Source organism: Haplochromis burtoni, unplaced genomic scaffold, assembly GCF_018398535.1.
Source record: "Haplochromis burtoni strain Fernald_Lab_line unplaced genomic scaffold, NCSU_Asbu1 Contig_303, whole genome shotgun sequence".
In the NCBI taxonomy this organism is placed as follows: Eukaryota; Metazoa; Chordata; class Actinopteri; order Cichliformes; family Cichlidae; genus Haplochromis; species Haplochromis burtoni.
In genome coordinates, this window is record NW_024582664.1 from 405,630 (window position 1) to 424,882 (window position 19,253).

Below are 19,253 nucleotides of genomic sequence, written 5' to 3' on the forward strand. Positions count from 1 at the left end.
ACGAAATTCTAAAAAAAAGAAAGAAAGAATAAAGAAAGAAAAAAAGCATCTATAATACAGCTTTTGTGTGATTCATAGAGCCAGGGGTTGACATTTTTATGAGCTGCAGTCTGATGGGCCTTTTAGATGATGCCACAGAGACAATTAAGTCAGCACATGATCCTGCCTGCATACATACTTTTTCCTCATACCTATGATACGTTCATAGTTCAGATGCAAAGTTGTGCTTGCAGTACTTCAGCTTCTAGCTAGCTCTACAGAAAAGGAGTGAGCATAGCTGGAGTAACGTTTTTCCCCAACAGTTCAATATATATGACACATAAAGTTTTTAGTTATGTGCTGTACAGTGTACAGTACAATGTGTGATAATTTCAGTCTCTGATATAAAGAAAAATATAAGAAAAAGAGGACATATGAGGAAGATGAGACTCTTCTCTAAGGTAAAGGCTGAGCAAATTTAAAGTTTACATGAAATGTTTTAATTCATTTTTTAAGTAAATTAAATGATAATAACTAATTTGACAATAATTTCATACTAGACAGTAAGCACAGGCTTGCAGTGTTGTGGCTCAGTTTGATGACTGTTGCCGGTAAAGTGCAGACTGTGGAATTTCTGGTGCAGTGGTCACTGCCAGAGTAGGTCCTGGGTAGCAGCAGAGACATTAAAAAAGAGAGAGACGGCATTAAATACTGGAATGAAATGTAGATAGAAAGATACTGCTACTAAACCTTATTTGGATGCAGGAAACTTTTGAATCATTTTTTTGTGACATTTGACTGTATATTCTGTACGAGAAGTTTTCGGGGGGGTCTTTTTCTCTTTAAAATAAAAGTTAATTTAGTTAATGCTTCAAAATAAATGCAAATATTTGTGTTCAGATGCATTTCAATATGGCTTTTAAGTAAAATCGCTTGCTTCTAGACAGATTCCTCACTTTAAATTTAAGCTGATTGTATTCTTTAATAACCTTTATACTGGCTATGGGTTGGAAAGCAGCCATAAAGGATCGTGTAACATGGCCCTGTATACTGTAAATGTAGTTGGGCCCCTGCTGTCCCACTACACCTGAGCTTAGGGTTTGCCCACCTGCCAAATCCTGCTTTGGCTGCATAGCCCGTGCTGTCAGCAAAGATTTTCTTTAAATTTTTTCCAAACAGCTAACTTAGAAGTGGTGTACAGCTTTTGGTTTTGCCACTATATTACCATTTTTGTTTTTTAAATGTCAAACTATTTTCATTATGGGATTGCAGGAATTTGTGCTGACTTAAAAGCATGGGTCTTTATTTTTTTTGTCTCTGACTATGGCTGTCTGCAACTGCAAACCTTTATCATCTAAAGGAATATTTGATAAAAACAAAATAAACAATCTGTACTTCTTGTTTGCATGTCTGAAATACTTGGTTTGATCTAACTTGTGGATCTCAGTTTGGGGTTTTCTTTTTTTCATAAAGTAAATGTCATCTTCCTCCCTCCAACATTTCTCTGTTGCTTTGAAGAGATATTAAGGGCAGGCTTTTCCTACTGGTGCGTCTCAACAGCATCTTAGAAACTTGCTGGGTGTGTGGAAGGGTAAATTAGCAATTATAAGGATGGTTCACATCTTCTGAGCATGGATGGAGTCAGCAAAATCCTGCTGCCTTTCACTATCTCATTAATGTCGAGCCAGGGATATGGAAACAAACAGAGTCCGGGGATCTCAGTCTACCCTTGGTGAGAATCTAATCAATGATGTGTGCTCTCTCTGTGGATGCTGACGAGGTATTAATGAGCTTCCAATGCCAATGTGAGATAATTATCAGCTTTTGGGAGTGAGAGAAAGAAAAAAAATAAATATAGAGGAAAGTGGGGAACCAAACATAGAAGGGGATTTTTCTGCAGAGATACACAAAGATCAAAAACTGATATTGCTGCCAGATCGATATTAGTACAAGTAAAATGATCAGAATGTAAAGAGCACCCAAGAACCAAACAGCCAGCAATTAACTGTCAGCATTAAAGTACACTCAGATCTGTGTAGTTGCCTATTTCATGTTGGCAAGTCACCTACACATAGGTGTAGCTGTAAATGCATGTGTAACCTAACTTTAATATGGTACTGAAGACATTTTTTAGATTGCTCATTAGCAATTCAGTGTAAATGATTTAGTTAAGGTCGGATTTTCCCTACGGATAAATTGAAAATGCTGACTTTTCTTGATATCTTGCTGTCTGGTAAAAACGTCTCTGTAACTGTAACAGCAGTCGTCCTGTGGATAACTATCCCATAGACACCCATATAAAAAAGTAATGCTGAAATAAACTGATATTTCAATATACAGTGGTCCCTTGCTAAATCGCTCGGTTTACTTTTCGCTGAAGTGCTGTACTGTATGCTTGTGAGTTTTCTCCCCAACAAACACAACAATGTCGACGAAACATGTTGCACCATCAAAGGCACCTGTGGTAGCACCCTCATAAGCCAGAGGAAGATGCTAATAATCGCACAAAAAGTTGGACTTCTGGACGTGCTAAAGGAAGGTAGAAGTTATCGTATATTTCAGACCATAAGGCGCACCGGATTATAAGGTGCATTAAGCCAAACAAAACAGTCAGATAAGTCAAACGTTACTCAACTCATTCTTCTTTCTTCCTCCACTTCCATACCACTGATTCATTAATGTTGAATTCTCTCGCTCTATTCCCTTGTTCTGGACCTGAAAACTGGGTTTGATCTTTGGTTTCATTCTATAATACTGGACTTATTTTTCTACGAAGGTTTGAACTTTGAAGTAAACGGATTTTTGGTTTATTCTATAATACGTAAGGTTTTGAACTTTGAGAGTGTTTAAACAAGAGAGAAAAGTGTGAAAATGTCGATGCCTGTCTCAGAAAAGTGTATAAAGTGTGTAGTGAGGGGTTTTACAGCCTTAAAACATCTATAATAATTGTAAAAAATTAAGCGGGCTACTTCACGTATTTCACCTATCGCAGGTTATTTTTGGAACATAACTCCCGCGATAAACGAGGGACCACTGTACACAGAAAAACAGTCTACTGACTAACATAAAAAATGTATATGGCTTGCATAGAAAAAGTATTTTTTAGTAAGACGAGGAGGGGCAATGGGAGAGTTGCATCTGGTGGGAACTGAACTGATTTAACTGATTGAAAACCATAAAAACAACACATAAGAACAGCTTAAATAAACAAATTAAATTGTTCAGTCGTGACATAACAATAGAAATGCAGTTGACGTCCCTCGAGACGGTCTCGTTGCACGTGACATAACAATAGAAATGTAAAACATAACTTTGTGTTCCACAGATTTACATTTTTTCCTAGATTATATTTTTGGTGTAGTGAAACCACGTTTGCTAGTCAATTCTGCTTATTTTAACTGTTTGCATGGCCTTTTTGTATTATATGACTGATATTCAGTGGTATTTTTTCTCAGTGGTGTTGCAGAGGTTAAAACACAAATGCTCCTTTTAAAAGCAATTAAAAAGTAGCTAGACTTTCTAACCCACAAGCCTTCCTCTATCCCTTTTGGTCAGGAGAACAGAGCACAGCGGTGTGCAGATAAATCTTCAGCGGCACAGAACTGGGCCGGTGGAAATTGCTTTCAGTTCTGTCATGAATAGGAACAGAGTGGCTCGGCTTTGAGCGCTGAGTTTACACTTTAATATAAACACAAAGCAAAAGTTTGCTTCTGCTTTTGAGGGATTAAAGCAATCATTATCCTACTATTCATAAGCTCTTGGGCCGGCTATCAAATTGCACTAATAAATTAACCAATTAAACAGTAGTAAGAAGGGTGTGGGGGATTATTGTTCATTAGCAAGCGCTGCAAGGATTTATTGATGTTGCAACAATAGATGGAGTAAGCCCCACCCAAAAGCATGCCTTTCTAAACAAAAGCATATAATTATGACTTAACAGACTGATAGCCAGCCAGACTGTGGCTTTGTGGCTTCTAACTGCCCCTCTTCTCTTCATTTAATATAAAACCATCAGGCCCATTAAGAGCCAGAGAGAATGCATTTGAGGCCCATACAATGGTAATGCCTGACCACATAAAAGCATGACAATGTTGCTGTGACTGCAGCACCCGTGCTTGTTGGTGTTAGAGGAGAAACCCACACACAGAATGTTCTGCTTAAAAATGACCCTCATATACCACAGTGATAATACCAAGGGCACCATCTTTTTTCTTTTCTTTTTTTTTCTGTCCTTTCATTCTTTAGAACTTATGTCTATCTAATTTAGAGACACAAAACTGGGTCCCTTTGCACGCTAGCAGAGTTAGAGGTTTTTCCGAACTACTGTGATATACGGCTGAATGCTCAGCAGCTACACTGTTTGTTTGGTAATTCACAGTTTAAGCCAGTTATTTATGGAATGCATTGTCAGTGTTTATGCTGAGACTCTGAGTCATGAAACAATGTCAGGAGCCGGTTACATCAGAAAAGGTTTGTGTGCGGTGAGAAATTTTTGAAATGCATCACCGATAATACAGTTTAAGCCAGTTATTTATGGAATGCATTGTCAGTGTTTATGCTGAGACTCTGAGTCATGAAACAATGTCAGGAGCCGGTTACATCAGAAAAGGTTTGTGTGCGGTGAGAAATTTTTGAAATGCATCACCGATAATAAGAGGATTCGTCAAATCGTAACGACAAGCGTGAGGATGGAGCTTGAGAAAGTGACAGGAAGATATAAACCAGCGGAGGGTTGACGCAAGATGAATTGGAGTGTTGAAGTGAACTCTAAATGCCCCCTAGGTTCGCATTTCTACTCATTATAGTGGGGTTTGTCTGTGTATTGTGCCTTTTGAACTGCATTTTTTAAACTGTAAATCTGTCTGGCAATGCTCTGTATCGAATATATATATAAGTTTTACAGATTCAACATGATTTACACCTGGAGGCAGGAACAGCAAAGCTGAAGGAAAGAATAAAGAAATGGTAGAACAAAATGTTGCATTTATTAGATGATGTGCTGGGAACAACTCATCCAAACCTATTTACAAACCGTTTTGTCATCTCTTAGAGGAACTCCTTTATTCCCTAGCTTCCCACAAGTTAGAAAGGAATTCTTGCACAGTATTTATCAATTTACAAGTCAAATTACTTTGAGTGAAACACTTAATTAGACTTGTAGATGCAGTAGCATGATAGCACCTCATTTTTCTTTGGAGAACAAAACAAATGCCATTTACAGGAACTTTAATCCAAAGAGCTGTACAAGGAACATGAATGCGTACCTTCTCCTAAAACCTCAGCATTTCGCTTGCTCACCTTACCAAAACTACATCCCCATTGTTTTATAGGTGCACTTAGGTGCAGGTAAACAAGCCAAGAGACATTTACTGTCCCTTTTACAGAGCCTTCGACACATGAGTGGAGTCCTTTCTGAAGGGAAAGAAGCTGAATGGTTTCCGTGTCTGTATTTTCCCCCATGGAGCCAACCTAGTGCACTCTGGGTCATGTTTTTAGCAGACAGTACAAGGTGTTACTTTATACTGCTAGGCCATGCCACATCCCTTGCTCTTAGAAAAGAGTGGATAAAGCTAAGACACTGTAGACTACATTAGCAAATGCCAATAAATAAAACTGTTAATTACTGGTCTGGGTAGAATTTCGTGGATGGCTTTTGAACACTTAAGTACATTATACTGGATGATGCCATGAGCCTGATCCAAAGCCATCACTCCTTGAAGCCACTAAATCATCTAACCCAGTATTTGCATGTATTCATTCAAAAGTATAATGCCTCTGTCTTATTTGTCTTCACTCTTCCCCATAACTAAAGAAACAGAATGGTACACTCATGCACATGTGAAGATAAAAGCACGCACATACATAAATCTTGGTTTCAGACATTTGTGGAAAGCATTTGGGCTGCATAAACACATGTGTCAGAGGTGATGACTATGTTATTGTTCCCTATGGACTATAGGCACTGCATGTCCACGTCACAGTACAAAAACAGTCTTAAACCTCGCCGTGCTGCTGTGTGATAATAGTGCGCCGTGTGACTTGGATGTTTTTCCTGCTAGATTTTAGTTTATATGTTTTTACAAGCAGATCATCGCAGTTTTGCTTTTACTTTACTTCATTATACAAAAATGACTTAACAATGTTAGTGCAATGATTCAAAAATAACATCAAAGCATGTTGTACTCTGTACTGTAAGTCCTTTGGATGCTTTCTTTACTATTTCATATTTAAAACACAGTGTGAAAAAGAAAGTACACTGTCTTTCAGTTCTACAGTTTTACGTATTTGGGGCATAATAATAATAATAAAAAAAACATCTGGTCCCTATCAGCTTCTGAAATTACTTAAATACAACCTCAGATGAACAACAAGGCATCACATATTATACTGTGTTTAACAACACATTATAGATTTAACAAAAACTAAACCAAAATAAAGAATCTGTATGTTTCTATAGGAGTTAAGAGGATAAGTAGCAGCCATGTGCAGATAATTATTTGATCATCATTACCTCTTTAAAAGCAGACATTTTGGAGTTTGTTGGTTTGGATTATTAGTGTATATGTTATCATAGTCCCAACCAGGAAAGATATCAGCTGTAACCTTAAAAAAAGTTTTCTGCCTATCAATGTGGGAAGGGTTATAAGGCCATTTCTAAACAAGTTCAAGTCCAGCATCCTACAGTGGGAAGACTTACTCACAAATGAGAAGCATTCAAGACAGTTGCCAGTATTTTCACAAGACACCACAGCAAATTCCAACTATGCAAGTGCTACATCTTAGACTTTCCAAACTTTGGTTAGCATGTTAAATATTAAAGGTCACGACCGTACATTTAGAAGAAAACTGGACAAATATGGCTTGTTTTGAAGGGTTGACAAGAGAAAGCATCTCTCTGATAGAAAACGTCAGCACAGCTTAGGTTTGCAAAGCTGCATCTGAGCAAACCACAAGACGTCTGGAACAATCACCTCTGGACAGATGAGACCAAAGTGGAGATGTTTGTCTAAATGTACAACACCACGTTGGGCAAAAATCAAACACAGCATGTCACAAACACTTCATACAAACCGTCAAGCACGGTGGTGGAGGGCTGATGATTTGGGTTCGTTTTGCAGTCACAGACCTGGACACCTTGCAGTCAATGAGCTGACCGTGAACTCCTGTCAGACAGCTAAAGCATGGCCAAAGTAAAGTCATGCAACAGTACAATGATCCCAAGCAAAGCCGCAAATCTCCAACAGAATGACTCAAAGAAAATAATTAAGGTGCTGCAATGGCCCAGTCAACATCCAGAGAAGCAGACCGAAATGCTGTAGCAGGGCTTTAAGAGAGCTGTGCACAAACAAATCCCCACTAAACTCAATGAACTGAATCAATGTTGTAGAACAGCGGTCCCCAACCTTTTTTGTGCCACGGACCAGTAATGTCAGATAATATTTTCATGGACCAGCCTTTAAGGTGTCGAGGATTAATACAACACAATAAAATGATATGACCAAGACAAAAACTGTGGTATTTTCTAAATATAATGATAAACGCGAATTCACTCTGTGATTGCGTAACTTTATTACCAGCGTCCTCCTGAAATGCACCTACAACATTGAAAGTAACGTCCTAACGCTCTCTGGTCGCTATAGTAACGTGTAAAGCCTTACAAATTCACTGTGTAATTGTGTAACTTTATTAGCAGCGTCCTCCTGAAATACACCAACAACACTGAGAGTAACATCCTCTTCTCTGAGCCTTAATGCTCTCTGGTCGCTATGGTATCGTGTAAATATTTATTTCAAAATAAGACACACAACTACAACACAGGAAAGACCGAGGGAAACAGAGTTAACGGTAAAAACTCTGAAAACCATAAATTTCCAACGTGAGTCTCAAGTCTCGCGGCCCAGTACCAAACAACTCACGGACTGGTACCGGCCTGTGGCCCGGTTGGGGACCACTGTTGTAAAAGAAGAGTGGCCAAATGTACCCAAAGGAACTTTGGTTTCCTTTAACGACACAGTGTAACAGGTCATGTGTTGCTGTTCATCTGAGGTTGTGTTTCAGTAATTTTAGGACCTTGTAAGGACTATTTATTTTTTAAATTTTAATCACTTCCTGATACATAAATCCTTGAACTGAAAAAGGGTGTACACAAGACTTATCACAAGATTTATTTTAGCCTCTCATACTTTTATGTTTTCTGTTCATCCCTCCTAAAGTGTAAGATTTAAAACCACCTTCGCTGTTACACTACAGGACATAGGTGTATTATTAGATTCTAGAATTCCAATTAAAAGCTAAGTCAAAATGGACAAGTCTCCAGGCACCACTGCCATAACAGATTAAAAACCCCATCATCTTTTCTGTCTTAGCTGACAATAGCTGCCTCAGTACCGTTGCTTCTGTAATATTGGTGCTCCTGCAGCCATTTATCTGCATATTATATATTTTTGATCTATTTATCTTTGCATCAGTATCATTATGGGGAACGCAATTTTATTTTATTCATAATTACTGGGTCCTGAGAGCATACTAAAAAAGACAGTCCATTCATTACATTTGGAAACCTCTCATGTGGTTGAGGTGCAATAAGTGGTATTTTAAAAGAACCAGAAATATCTTAAAAGAAGTCCCTTCAAATGACAATGAAAAATAGAGTCCTTCAAATGTTACCAAAATTTGCTGTAGAACTGAGTGAAGACAGTGAAGCTAAAAAGCTATACATACTATATGTATAGTTTTTGTTAACGTCCCCTTAAGCATGATCACTGAGCATGAATGGTCAAATGTGAGTTTCCTGGCTTGCAAAATAAAGCAGATGTATGAAGCAGCTGTCAGGTGTGAATATATAGTATTTGTGTATGAATGGGATTCGGGCTGATACAGTATTGCAGTGTTGGCATGATTTCCTCCTTTTCCTCCTGTATTTCCCTTTTGTTTTCTCCTTTTGTTTCCCATTGGATTGCCCCTTCTGTCTTTTCCTATTGTGTGTGTTTATGCCAGGGGATGGGATTTCCTCCTTTTCCTCCTGTATTTCCCTTTTGTTTTCTCCTTTTGTTTCCCATTGGATTGCCCCTTCTGTCTTTTCCTATTGTGTGTGTTTATGCCAGGGGATGGGTTTGTGTGTGTATGTGTATGTGTAAGTCACTGTGTACGCTGGGTGTGGCTGCAAGCTCTCCAACTGCTTGATCAAACTGCACACCTGAGGTGTATCTTCTCACGTGACCCAACTGGATAACTCTCTCCTCTACTGGGTTCCAAGATGTTTCATTTGTCATGTAGGACTTGTGGCTACAGCCAACTTTCAGTTTTGTGCTTTGTTTACTTTGAGCTTTTAGTAACCCATCTCTCCTGTGTTCTATTACCTGCTCTAGTTCACCACACCAGCCCCCCTCTCCAGCCATTCAGTTCAGTCTGCAACTGCAGACAGCCAACCAAGGCCATCTGCCATTCTCCTCAGTTTCTTCTCTTACTACAATAAATCAGACTCAAATTAAACCATAACTGTATTCCCGAGTCCTGCTGTTGGGTCCAGATTCACAGGTCAAAATGCACAATTCAAGAGAAAAGCATGAAAAAGTGTTTATACAGCCTGTACCAGATGGCACACATGCTTGTTAGAGTTTGTCTGTTGTACCGACTGAAAGGCAAAAACAAAGAAAAGTGCTGTTTTCGCCACTCGTATCAAACTGTCACCACCCAGCACAGCATTATGTTGGTGTTGCTATTCTTTTGGTGTTTATCAAAGACCTGCTCATTAGCCTAACATCTGGGTTTCAGAGTTTAACTTTCATTTCAGCAAGACTGTATGAAATATTGAACAGCCCACATTGTCTATGCTCCAAAAACAAATAATGATGCATATTTTATACCACGCATTCTAGCCATACTCCTCCTGTACTGTACTTGAGTCTGTACAGTATATTGTGTTGTGGTAGCTCACATGGGTACGGCTGTGGCTCTGTTAAATTGTATGGCCTTGTTCTGTTCGTCCACTGAATCCACACTTTTCCCTCTAAATTGTAATCCCAACTCAGAAGGAAAAGCAGAATAGAAACTGGGACAATTTAATTTATAAAGTGCACTAAGCAAACACAAATTTGCTTGAAAATAGTTGAAGGGGTAAATGGGCAAAATACAAATTGCAATTTTGGGATAATAGTTAACAAAATAAAATAAACATATCATTTTGAATGGCTATGCATTTCTGACTTGTCTGCAGTCCAGTTTCTCCCTCAGATTTATGATACAATCTGTCCCGCCGTGCTTCTTGTCTCAATCGGCTTCCTTTTCTTTTCTCGTGAGCATTTATAACGTCGTGCTTTTGTTAAAAAGCCGACCTCCCAAATGCAAACCAGACATTATAAATTTGAATGTTAAAATCTATAAATCCCTTTGAATTGAACTTATTAGACGTTGTGCTTGCAGGCTTGAGTCCACTCTCCCAGCTGGAGAAAGCGTGGTGATAGTAGTGCCCCTTTATTCCCTGCTTAGGGCCCCCTTACCCTCTGCCCATGATGAATTTTAAAACCAGCTCTAGATGGAAGGAACAAACATGAGGGTCCTCCAGTTTTACCCCTAAAACACTTAAAATACCTCAAACGACATGGTTCAAAGACTTGAAATATGATCATCTGGCAACAAGCACATTCATAAACTGAAATTGGGTAGAGAGGTTATATAAAAGATTTCCTGCTTGTTCCCACATCTGGAGACCATTAATTATATTACCATGTGTTATTATAGTCTATGCACAATTAGTTTATCAGTTGTCACACTGGAAACACAGAAAGCGGATATATTGCACTATTGCTATCTAAAGGCCTTTGAGTGCTTATGTTCTACCTAGTAATTGTTCATATGAATGCTCTGTAGGTTTCGAGGTTATAAACCTGGCGCATGGATGGGGAACCTTGATAAAAGGAAGCGCAACTTCCCCTTAATTGTGGAAAAGAAAATGTAATTTTCAACAAACTAATAAAGGCTTCATTAAAAATGCTCGCATTGTGAGCCAGATAAGCAGCCCATTTGTTTTATCCGTGTCTTTCCCCCTTTCTTGCTCAATGTGGCCGATGAATTACTCGTCAGCAACTGCTTCTGTTTAGGCAATCGGTTGCTTTGAGAAGGAAGCTAGTTATTGGTTTGACATTTGTATCTACGTTTCTATTGGGTCAAAGGTCATGGTCACCACCTTTCACCGCATTTTTGTTTAACAACCTCAGTCACATAAATGCATGGGATGGGGAAAGCTGATAGACTCATTTGACATGACAGAGTAATGAATAAAAGTCTGAATGTGACCTCTAAAACACGGGGTCGTAAACACTTTATGCTCTGTGTGTAAGAAAAAGATGGGGAACGCATTACTTGTAATAGCGAGGCGTATGCCTTCCACATGAAAGGTTTGTTTTGTGCACTTGGGAATAAGCCCAGTCAAGGCCACCTCAAGTCTAACTTAAGTCACTGGAATGAAACGTGTTTTGTTTGACTGCCAACTCGAATCAGGATTCTTTGACGACTTAGCCGTTTGTAGCTTTCAACAAAACACGATCTAGCGGTCCAGGTGTGGTCCGGTGCAGCGCTCAGACCTGCAGTACGGTATTTATTCTTTTTTGTTAACTAAAGGTGCAGGCACTTTTAGAAGGAACGATAAAAAATAAGAACTGCAGCGTCTGTCTAAGTTGATGAATTTGCTGAGAGGTTAGACGAGACGTCTCCTCTAAACATGGATCTTGGATTTTCCAGAAAAAGTTGAACTTGAGAAATTAGTGTAACCTACACATAATGAGTAAGCGCATTACTCAGGCATGTAGGTATGAGACATAGCTTTTCACATAACCCTGTGTAGCCCTGTTCTGTAAGCACTTCAACATTTAACTGCAACACTACAGGTTCAGATAAGATTAAAGTTGACGCTGTATAAAAACGAGATAAGCCCAACCGCTGTGACACCAGTAAAAAAGGCCATGATGTAAATGCGCTCACTCACAAAAGTCGCTGGTATGACCACTGCCGTATATGGACAATGAGAATTAAAAGAAGTTGATGATTAACAACGCTCTCTTATAGTACTACCTCATCTACATGATTATCTGTACGTGTGACACTTTCAACGTAATAGCTCACCTAGACATCACGTAATATAAATTATCGCACCGATCCAAGTGGTTGCGACACGCTTTGTTCTAATCTAAGTGTAGAAGTAATTACAAATATAACCTTTCAAGGATTATCTGGATACTGACTCATAGTTTTGTATGTTAAGTGAAGAGGAACTATTTAGGTCCAAAAGGGCAAAGTAGTATCTAAGATACCATGTCTCGAGTCTGTTGTTCTTTCACATTTACCTCTCAACCTGGGCTCAAGATCTGGGACCGGGAGAGATACTTCAACCTATTACAAACACGAGTGAATCATCGATCACGCTTATATGGCGCACGAGGTAGTTTGCGACGTAAGTCAAAGCCACGCGACAACACCATCTCAGCGAGAGGGTGTTAAACACCTAGGTACATGTCTATTATCGTTTTTTGATTCTGTGACATACTCAATCACACATCAAAATTTCTTCAGAAAGATCCATAGAGAAGGATCTTGGGTAGGATATGGATTCATGAATACACCCTGCATCATGTGGGTTGAACCACATGATATATCTCACAGATTATATACTACCTTGAGATCAATACAAGAAGATGTAATAATGCTCGCTAACATTTTGTTCAGTTAGGAAATAAAGAGTAGAGCGTGAAAAAATAGTTGCCATATCTATAAACACAGTAGACTCCAAATACAGATTAATGAGAAGTTAGGAGCACCGGAACTTCTGAATGTCTAGCATGCAACACACGAATAATTAACATTGAGTTAGAGAATGATTTATGCAAAGATAATAACATAGTAATCAATGCAGCATGCACTCTAGCTGAATATGCAGGCTCATATTAGACTTTCATGTCAGTAGGGTTCTTGTACTTATTACAGCATCTAAAGTAGTATGGAATACATGATGAATATGTCAAGCCAAGCCTGTTCATTTTTTAAAACTAAACCCTACTAGTGTGTGTTCATGAATCATTTATATTAAATCTCACCGACTGCCACAGATGAGGTATAGTGCCTGCTGCAAGATGCCTCCAGAGAAGCAGGAGCTGCTAGGTAATAAGTGAGGTGACTTTGTGAGTCGACACGGAGGTGGAGGACCAGTATGAGCTCTTTATGTTCCAACAATGATATGATCAAGGAACCACTTGTAGTTGCCAGATGACAGAGTTATTTGTAAACCAGGCTGTATGTGTACATGATTGTGCACGTCACAGTGTGTGCTGAAGCAGTCGTTTTTGCTGACCTCCCCATCATTAGAAGACATAGCATACATTTTCACTGCTATGCTGATGACACCCAGCTCTATCTGTCCATGAAGCCAGATGACACACACCAATTAGTTAAACTGCAGGAATGTCTTAAAGACATAAAGACCTGGATGGCCGCTAACTTTCTGCTTCTTAATTCAGATAAAACTGAGGTTATTGTACTCGGCCCTGAAAAGCTAGAAATATGGTATCTAACCAGATTCTTACTCTGGATGGCATTACCTTGGCCTCCAGTAACCTGTGAGGAACCTTGGAGTCATTTTTGACCAGGACATGTCCTTCAAGCACATATTAAACAAATATGTAAGACTGCTGTTCTTCCATTTGCGCAACATCTCTAAAATTAGAAATATCCTGTCTCAGAGTGACGCTGAAAAACTAGTTCATGCATTTATTACTTCCAGGCTGGACGACTGTAATTCATTATTATCAGGATTCCAAAAAACTCCCTGAAAAGCCTTCAGCTATCCAAAATGCTGCAGCAAGAGTCCTGACAGGGACTAGAAAGAGAGAGCATATTTCTCCTGTTTTGGCTTCCCTTTGTTCTTTAAATCCAGAATTCAAAATCCTGCTCCTCACATACAAGGTCTTAAATAATCAGGCCCCATCTTATCTTAATGACCTTGTAGTACCATATCACCCTATTAGAGCACTTCGCTCTCGCTCTGCAGGCCTACTTGTTGTTCCTAGAGTATTTAAAAGTAGAATGGGAGGCAGAGCCTTCAGTTTTCAGGCCCCTCTTCTGTGGAACCAGCTTCCAGTTTGGATTCAGGAGACAGACACTATCTCTACTTTCTAAGATTAGGCTTAAAACTTTCCTTTTTGCTAAAGCATATAGTTAGGGCTGGACCAGGTGACCCTGAATCCTCCCTTAGTTATGCTGCAATAGACGTAGGCTGCCGGGGGATTCCCATGATGCATTGAGTTTTTCCTTTCCAGTCACCTTTCTCACTCACTATGTGTTAATCAGACCTCTCTGCATTGAATCATATCTGTTATTAACCTCTGTCTCTCTTCCACAGCATGTCTTTATCCTGTCTTCCTTCTCTCACCCCAACCGGTCGCAGCAGATGGCCCCGCCCCTCCCTGAGCCTGGTTCTGCCGGAGGGGATCAGTATCGTCGATACCACCCTGAATATTACTTGGTATCGGACCGGAAAGGAAATCAGTGGTATTGCACATCACTAGTTAGGGGACCTAGCTTCTCTCGGATATTAATATAGCGATCCTCCAGCTTCAAACTGTATTACCCTTCAAGGACCTGCAGTTCAAAAAAGCACCCCTCCGACAGCCAAACCCAGGTGTGGATGTAGCGTAAAAGAGTTAGTAGTGTATTTTATTACTACCTGTAATTTATTGCAGGTTACTTGTATTTGTTTAATTGTTTACTAAATGTAAACTAAATGAACATTTTTCTTATAAAACAAAGGGGGGCCTAGCAAAAAAAGTTTGGGAACCACTGATATAGGGAGTGATTTGATATCAGGCTGTACATACCTCTATCTCACACTGTTAGTACTTCCAGCTACAGTTGCTAGGAGGTTAAACCTAGTGTCTAATAAATTATTCTAGACAATATTTTTTCTGTTGGTTTTCAATCATACTTTGACTTCTCACCCCCTCCTTTCCAAACAGCTAAGAAACAAGCTGAATCAGGATCATAGTGGCAGGCTGCAGCAGCAGAGAGACAGCTTGAACAAAAGGAACTTGGAAGTAGCTGCGATGGACCGTCGGTTGGTTGAACTCCGGGAACGGCTCTGGAAGAAAAAGGCTGCTTTGCAGCAGAGTGAGAACCAGCCAGTGAGTTTATATAGGAAAAAATATCAGCAAAAGTAGATTTCTACAATTTCAAGTTTTCTTTTGTTTGTTTTTTGTACAAAACATTTATTTTTGCTTTGTTGTTGTTTGCTTAATATACAAGTACTGATCGAAAAGGCTGCAGCAGTCAAACATTTCTGCTCACTCCAGGTGGCTTCAGACTGTACAGCCCCACAATATAGCATGGGCTCCAGAGTGGCAGCGGTGGGGCCGTACATCCAGTCATCCTCCACATCAAGCTCTCAGGGGCCACCTGTGCCGGTCCGCCAGGAGATTCTGGTGAAGCCAGCATACCCAGATGGCACTGTCACCCTGCCCATGGCTGATTCATCACTGAAGCCACCTCCTAGGCCTGTCAAACCAGCCTCAGGTACATGTTTCCGTGATGTAAGAAATATATTTTTCTATGTTTTGAGTCTGTCCTAGCATGCTGAAACACTATTTGAGTCTGAGTTAGTCACTTCTATTTCTAGTACCAAAACTCTACTTGATGTAGTTATCTCTGCCTCACAGGTTTCAACACCTTAAAAACAAGCAAGATCTTTGACTGGGAAAGCTCATTTTCCGAATCCAGTAGGGGTTACGAGCATGCCTCCACTCTGCCTCGCATGTCGAGTCTAAGCTGCCGCAACTCAGGTCAGTTAGGTCCTGTTTCTGTTTTACCTTTTGCAGAAAGAGGATTTAAACTTTCTATGCCTTTACAATCATTTGTTACTACATTTCTAATCTGACACATAAACGTTCAGGCATGCTGATTCATTGAGACATTGAGACATTCACTGAAAACCTAATTTAAGGATGGTCTATCCATGCATTCATAGAATACCATGTACAAATGACAGGCTAATCAACCTGAGAATAGAAGGAATGAGATCTGGGAGATAGAAAAGTGTTTAAACAAAGTCCCACGGATGTTCGAGTTACTTTCTCTTTTCTAGGTGGTGAGACCGCCATAGACAAGAGCTACTCTGGGTCTGACATTCCTCCTCCCATCCCCTCACGATCTAATCGTTCCACAGAGAACCTGCTCAGGGACAATCAGGTATCAGTGGGCTTCCATTTAGTCTCTACATCTCATACAGCTAAAATCAGGGGAAAATCCTGTTTTCTACATACATTAGCCGCACCTGACCAAAAGCCGCAGGTGCTTCAATGTTGACTTATCATATGTAAGAGAATATGCACAAAGCGAATTGTCAGGAAAGAGATGGCTGTTTGGAGACATAACTTTTATTAATATTTTGAAAAACAAGTTATGGGTACATATTTGCATAACTTTTTAGGTATATGTACAAGTACTGGTAATTACAAGTACGAAACATGTACTGTGCTTCATAAATGAGTAACAAATGTAGTACATAACAATAACCTACAGCACACCAGAAAAATAGATTCAGACTACCTTTTAGGCTCAGGTGCAGTGACACGGATTTAACAAGAAGAAAAGTCAGTCATTCACCACCATCTTCCTGCACTAAAACCACCAAAGTCCTCTCCTCCAGTGTCGGATACAAACAGGCTCATGATTGCTTCGTCATCCACTCTTCTTCTCTCCTTCGTTGTCACTTTCAAAACCAAAGAAATCCTCGTTGTCAGTGTCGGAGTCGAACACCCTCAGAAGGGCCGTGGCGGTGTCCTCCTCTCCATCATGCAGCAGTCCAGCCCTTCGAAATCCGTTGGTGATCGTGGATGTTTTCACACTTTTCCACGCTGTCAGAATCCACCGGTGGAGTTGAGCATAACTTGCTTTTCGCAAGTTTATCGCCGCTCATCATCCACGCCTCCCGCTGAACGCGTAGCGCTACTTTGAAATTTGTTTTTTGCGCTACGCGTACGGCACTACGTTGCCTGGCGGACGGACATGTGACCAACATACCACTCTTGAACCCCGATACTGTGTGTCTGATCACATGCCCTTCCGCCAGGCAACGTAGTGCCGTACAACAGCGGAACAAACAAAACAAATCCTCTTACGATATCACAAAAATCATGGACAATCCACAGAAAAGCCGCACCTGACTAAAAGCCGCAGAGTTCAAAGCTTGTGCAAAAAGTAGCGGCTTATAGCCCGACAATTACAGTACAATAATTGTAAGGTTAAATATGAAAAGTCAAACTCAAACTGGTTAATAGCTGCTGAGCACTTACAATTTTAATGTAAAGCCATTTTACATTTCAGCTCATTTTGATATTTGATTTATTGCTTCATTTTCTGTATTTTGCAGTTATATCATCAATCTCTGAGTATAACCCTGTGTTTCCACGTTTGCTATATTTTACTTTCAGGTCTCATCCAAAAGTCTTTCCAAGTTGACAGCACCACCTCCAGTTCCCAGCAAGCCCAAACCATTCCGATCTTCTGGCCTGTCAGCCTTCTCCAAAGCCCCCTATAACACTGGCACCTTCCCTGGTAAGGGGAAGCCAGTTGGGGCCCCCCTCAGGGCTCCAGGAATTCTGTCCAGTCATAGCAACACCCTCCCTTTGCCCAACAAGCAGGAGAGTCCTCCAGCTGCTGCTGTGCGACCTTACACCCCAGAACTCTCTGATTGTCCCCCACCTGTGCTTCAGAAACCTCAGACCCTGGCGGCTTCCTCAATCTACTCGATGTAAACCCAGCAGGCTACACTGGGGAAGGGATACCAACATAGTGGCCAAGGAACACTGCCGCGGAGCCAGCCCCGAGGTAATCCACTGATACGGTTGCCCGTGTATTAGAATACTCTTCCTGTTAAGATAGGGCAGAACAATTATGGCCAAAGTGATTTTTCTGATTATTTTGATCAGTGTAAGATTGGTCCTTGGAAGCACTGGTCCTCCTTATTCACCAAAATGTAGTATGTCTTAGTAGAAAAATATGAATTTAAAAAATTTCACCAAAACACCAAAATTCAGTCAACAGGGGAGAGGCTTTTGCATTTACATCTTTGCAGAAAAATAAGGTGTGTGCGACAAACTTGCCAACACTTGGTCTTGGGGTAGAGCATCACTTCCTGTTCCTGTTACAGCACACAGTGGTGTTTTCTGTAGCTTATTTCGATTCAAATTTGATCTAAAAACTTATATTATTACATAGTGTAATCCTTAAATGCTTTATCCAAAGCACACTTTCTGTTGAATAACCCGCTAATTATATTCAAAGTATTCATTCATCTTTAGGGACTCACTACCTTAGCTTAGCTCGTAGCCAACTGACTAGTACCTTGGCCTCTTCACTCTTCACACCACCACACCACCAAACTGTCCATGTCTCTAATAATTTCCCCCCCACAAAAAAAGCGTGACTATCGAGCGTTGGGATCAGGAAGCAGAGTCGCAGTCTTACACGCCTCTCCACAGCTTCTCTCCCCCTGTTATCCCCCAAAACCCCATCCCCTTAGAGACTGTGTCTGTGTCCAAACCAAGAAAAAACAAACCAAAAATCAGCAAAATAATGACTTAAACATAAAAAATCACAACAAAAGAAAAACATAGTATCCACAAATGCACCAAAGAGTAAAATAGTGTCTATTATTAAATAATATAAGTCGGGGTGTGACAGCAATCTTCCACTCCAGCTTATTAATCAACCAAAGACACAGGCAGAGTTGTAATTTATTTGAAATTGCAGCCACATAAACAGCTTTATTTGTTATTGTTCACTTGGGCCTCGTGGTTTCTGGCTGTTTTCTCAGAATTTTTATCTGATTTAGTGCTCAGATAGAATAATAATAATAGAATAATTATTGTAGGTGATTTTATCATCCATGCATTTAATCTGTTGTATTCAAAATGAAAAAATAACCCACCCACCACTTTAATCATACACTAGATCTTGTTGTGACATATGGGATGGAAACTGAACAGTTAACAGTATTTCCTGAAAACCCTGTTTTGTCTGATCATTTCCTAATAACATTTCAATCTACAATAATGGATTACACAGCAGTGAGGAATAGATTTCATCACAGCAGATGTCTTTCTGAAAGTGTACAAGGGGAGGAATTATATCCTTAAATTAAGGCTATAATTCATCCCGTTGTCTTCTTCAATGTCATGTGCCAACACAGTGCAGATCAGCAGTAAAAAATTACTCATAACAATCTCACAGAT

The 19,253-nt window shown here is 39.9% G+C and overlaps 1 protein-coding gene across 1 annotated transcript in view; it reads left to right on the top strand.

The window, feature by feature from the left end:
* Window positions 1-19,253, top strand: part of LOC102296948 (apoptosis-stimulating of p53 protein 2) — a gene marked incomplete at its 3' end in the record, with an annotated part of 47,202 nt that overhangs the window by 22,702 nt on the left and 5,247 nt on the right. Inside the window, 5 exon segments of the mRNA XM_042228097.1 lie at window positions 14,982-15,146; window positions 15,315-15,534; window positions 15,678-15,800; window positions 16,103-16,206; window positions 17,451-17,847. Of these exon segments, the coding sequence (XP_042084031.1) occupies window positions 14,982-15,146; window positions 15,315-15,534; window positions 15,678-15,800; window positions 16,103-16,206; window positions 17,451-17,847 (1,009 nt within the window).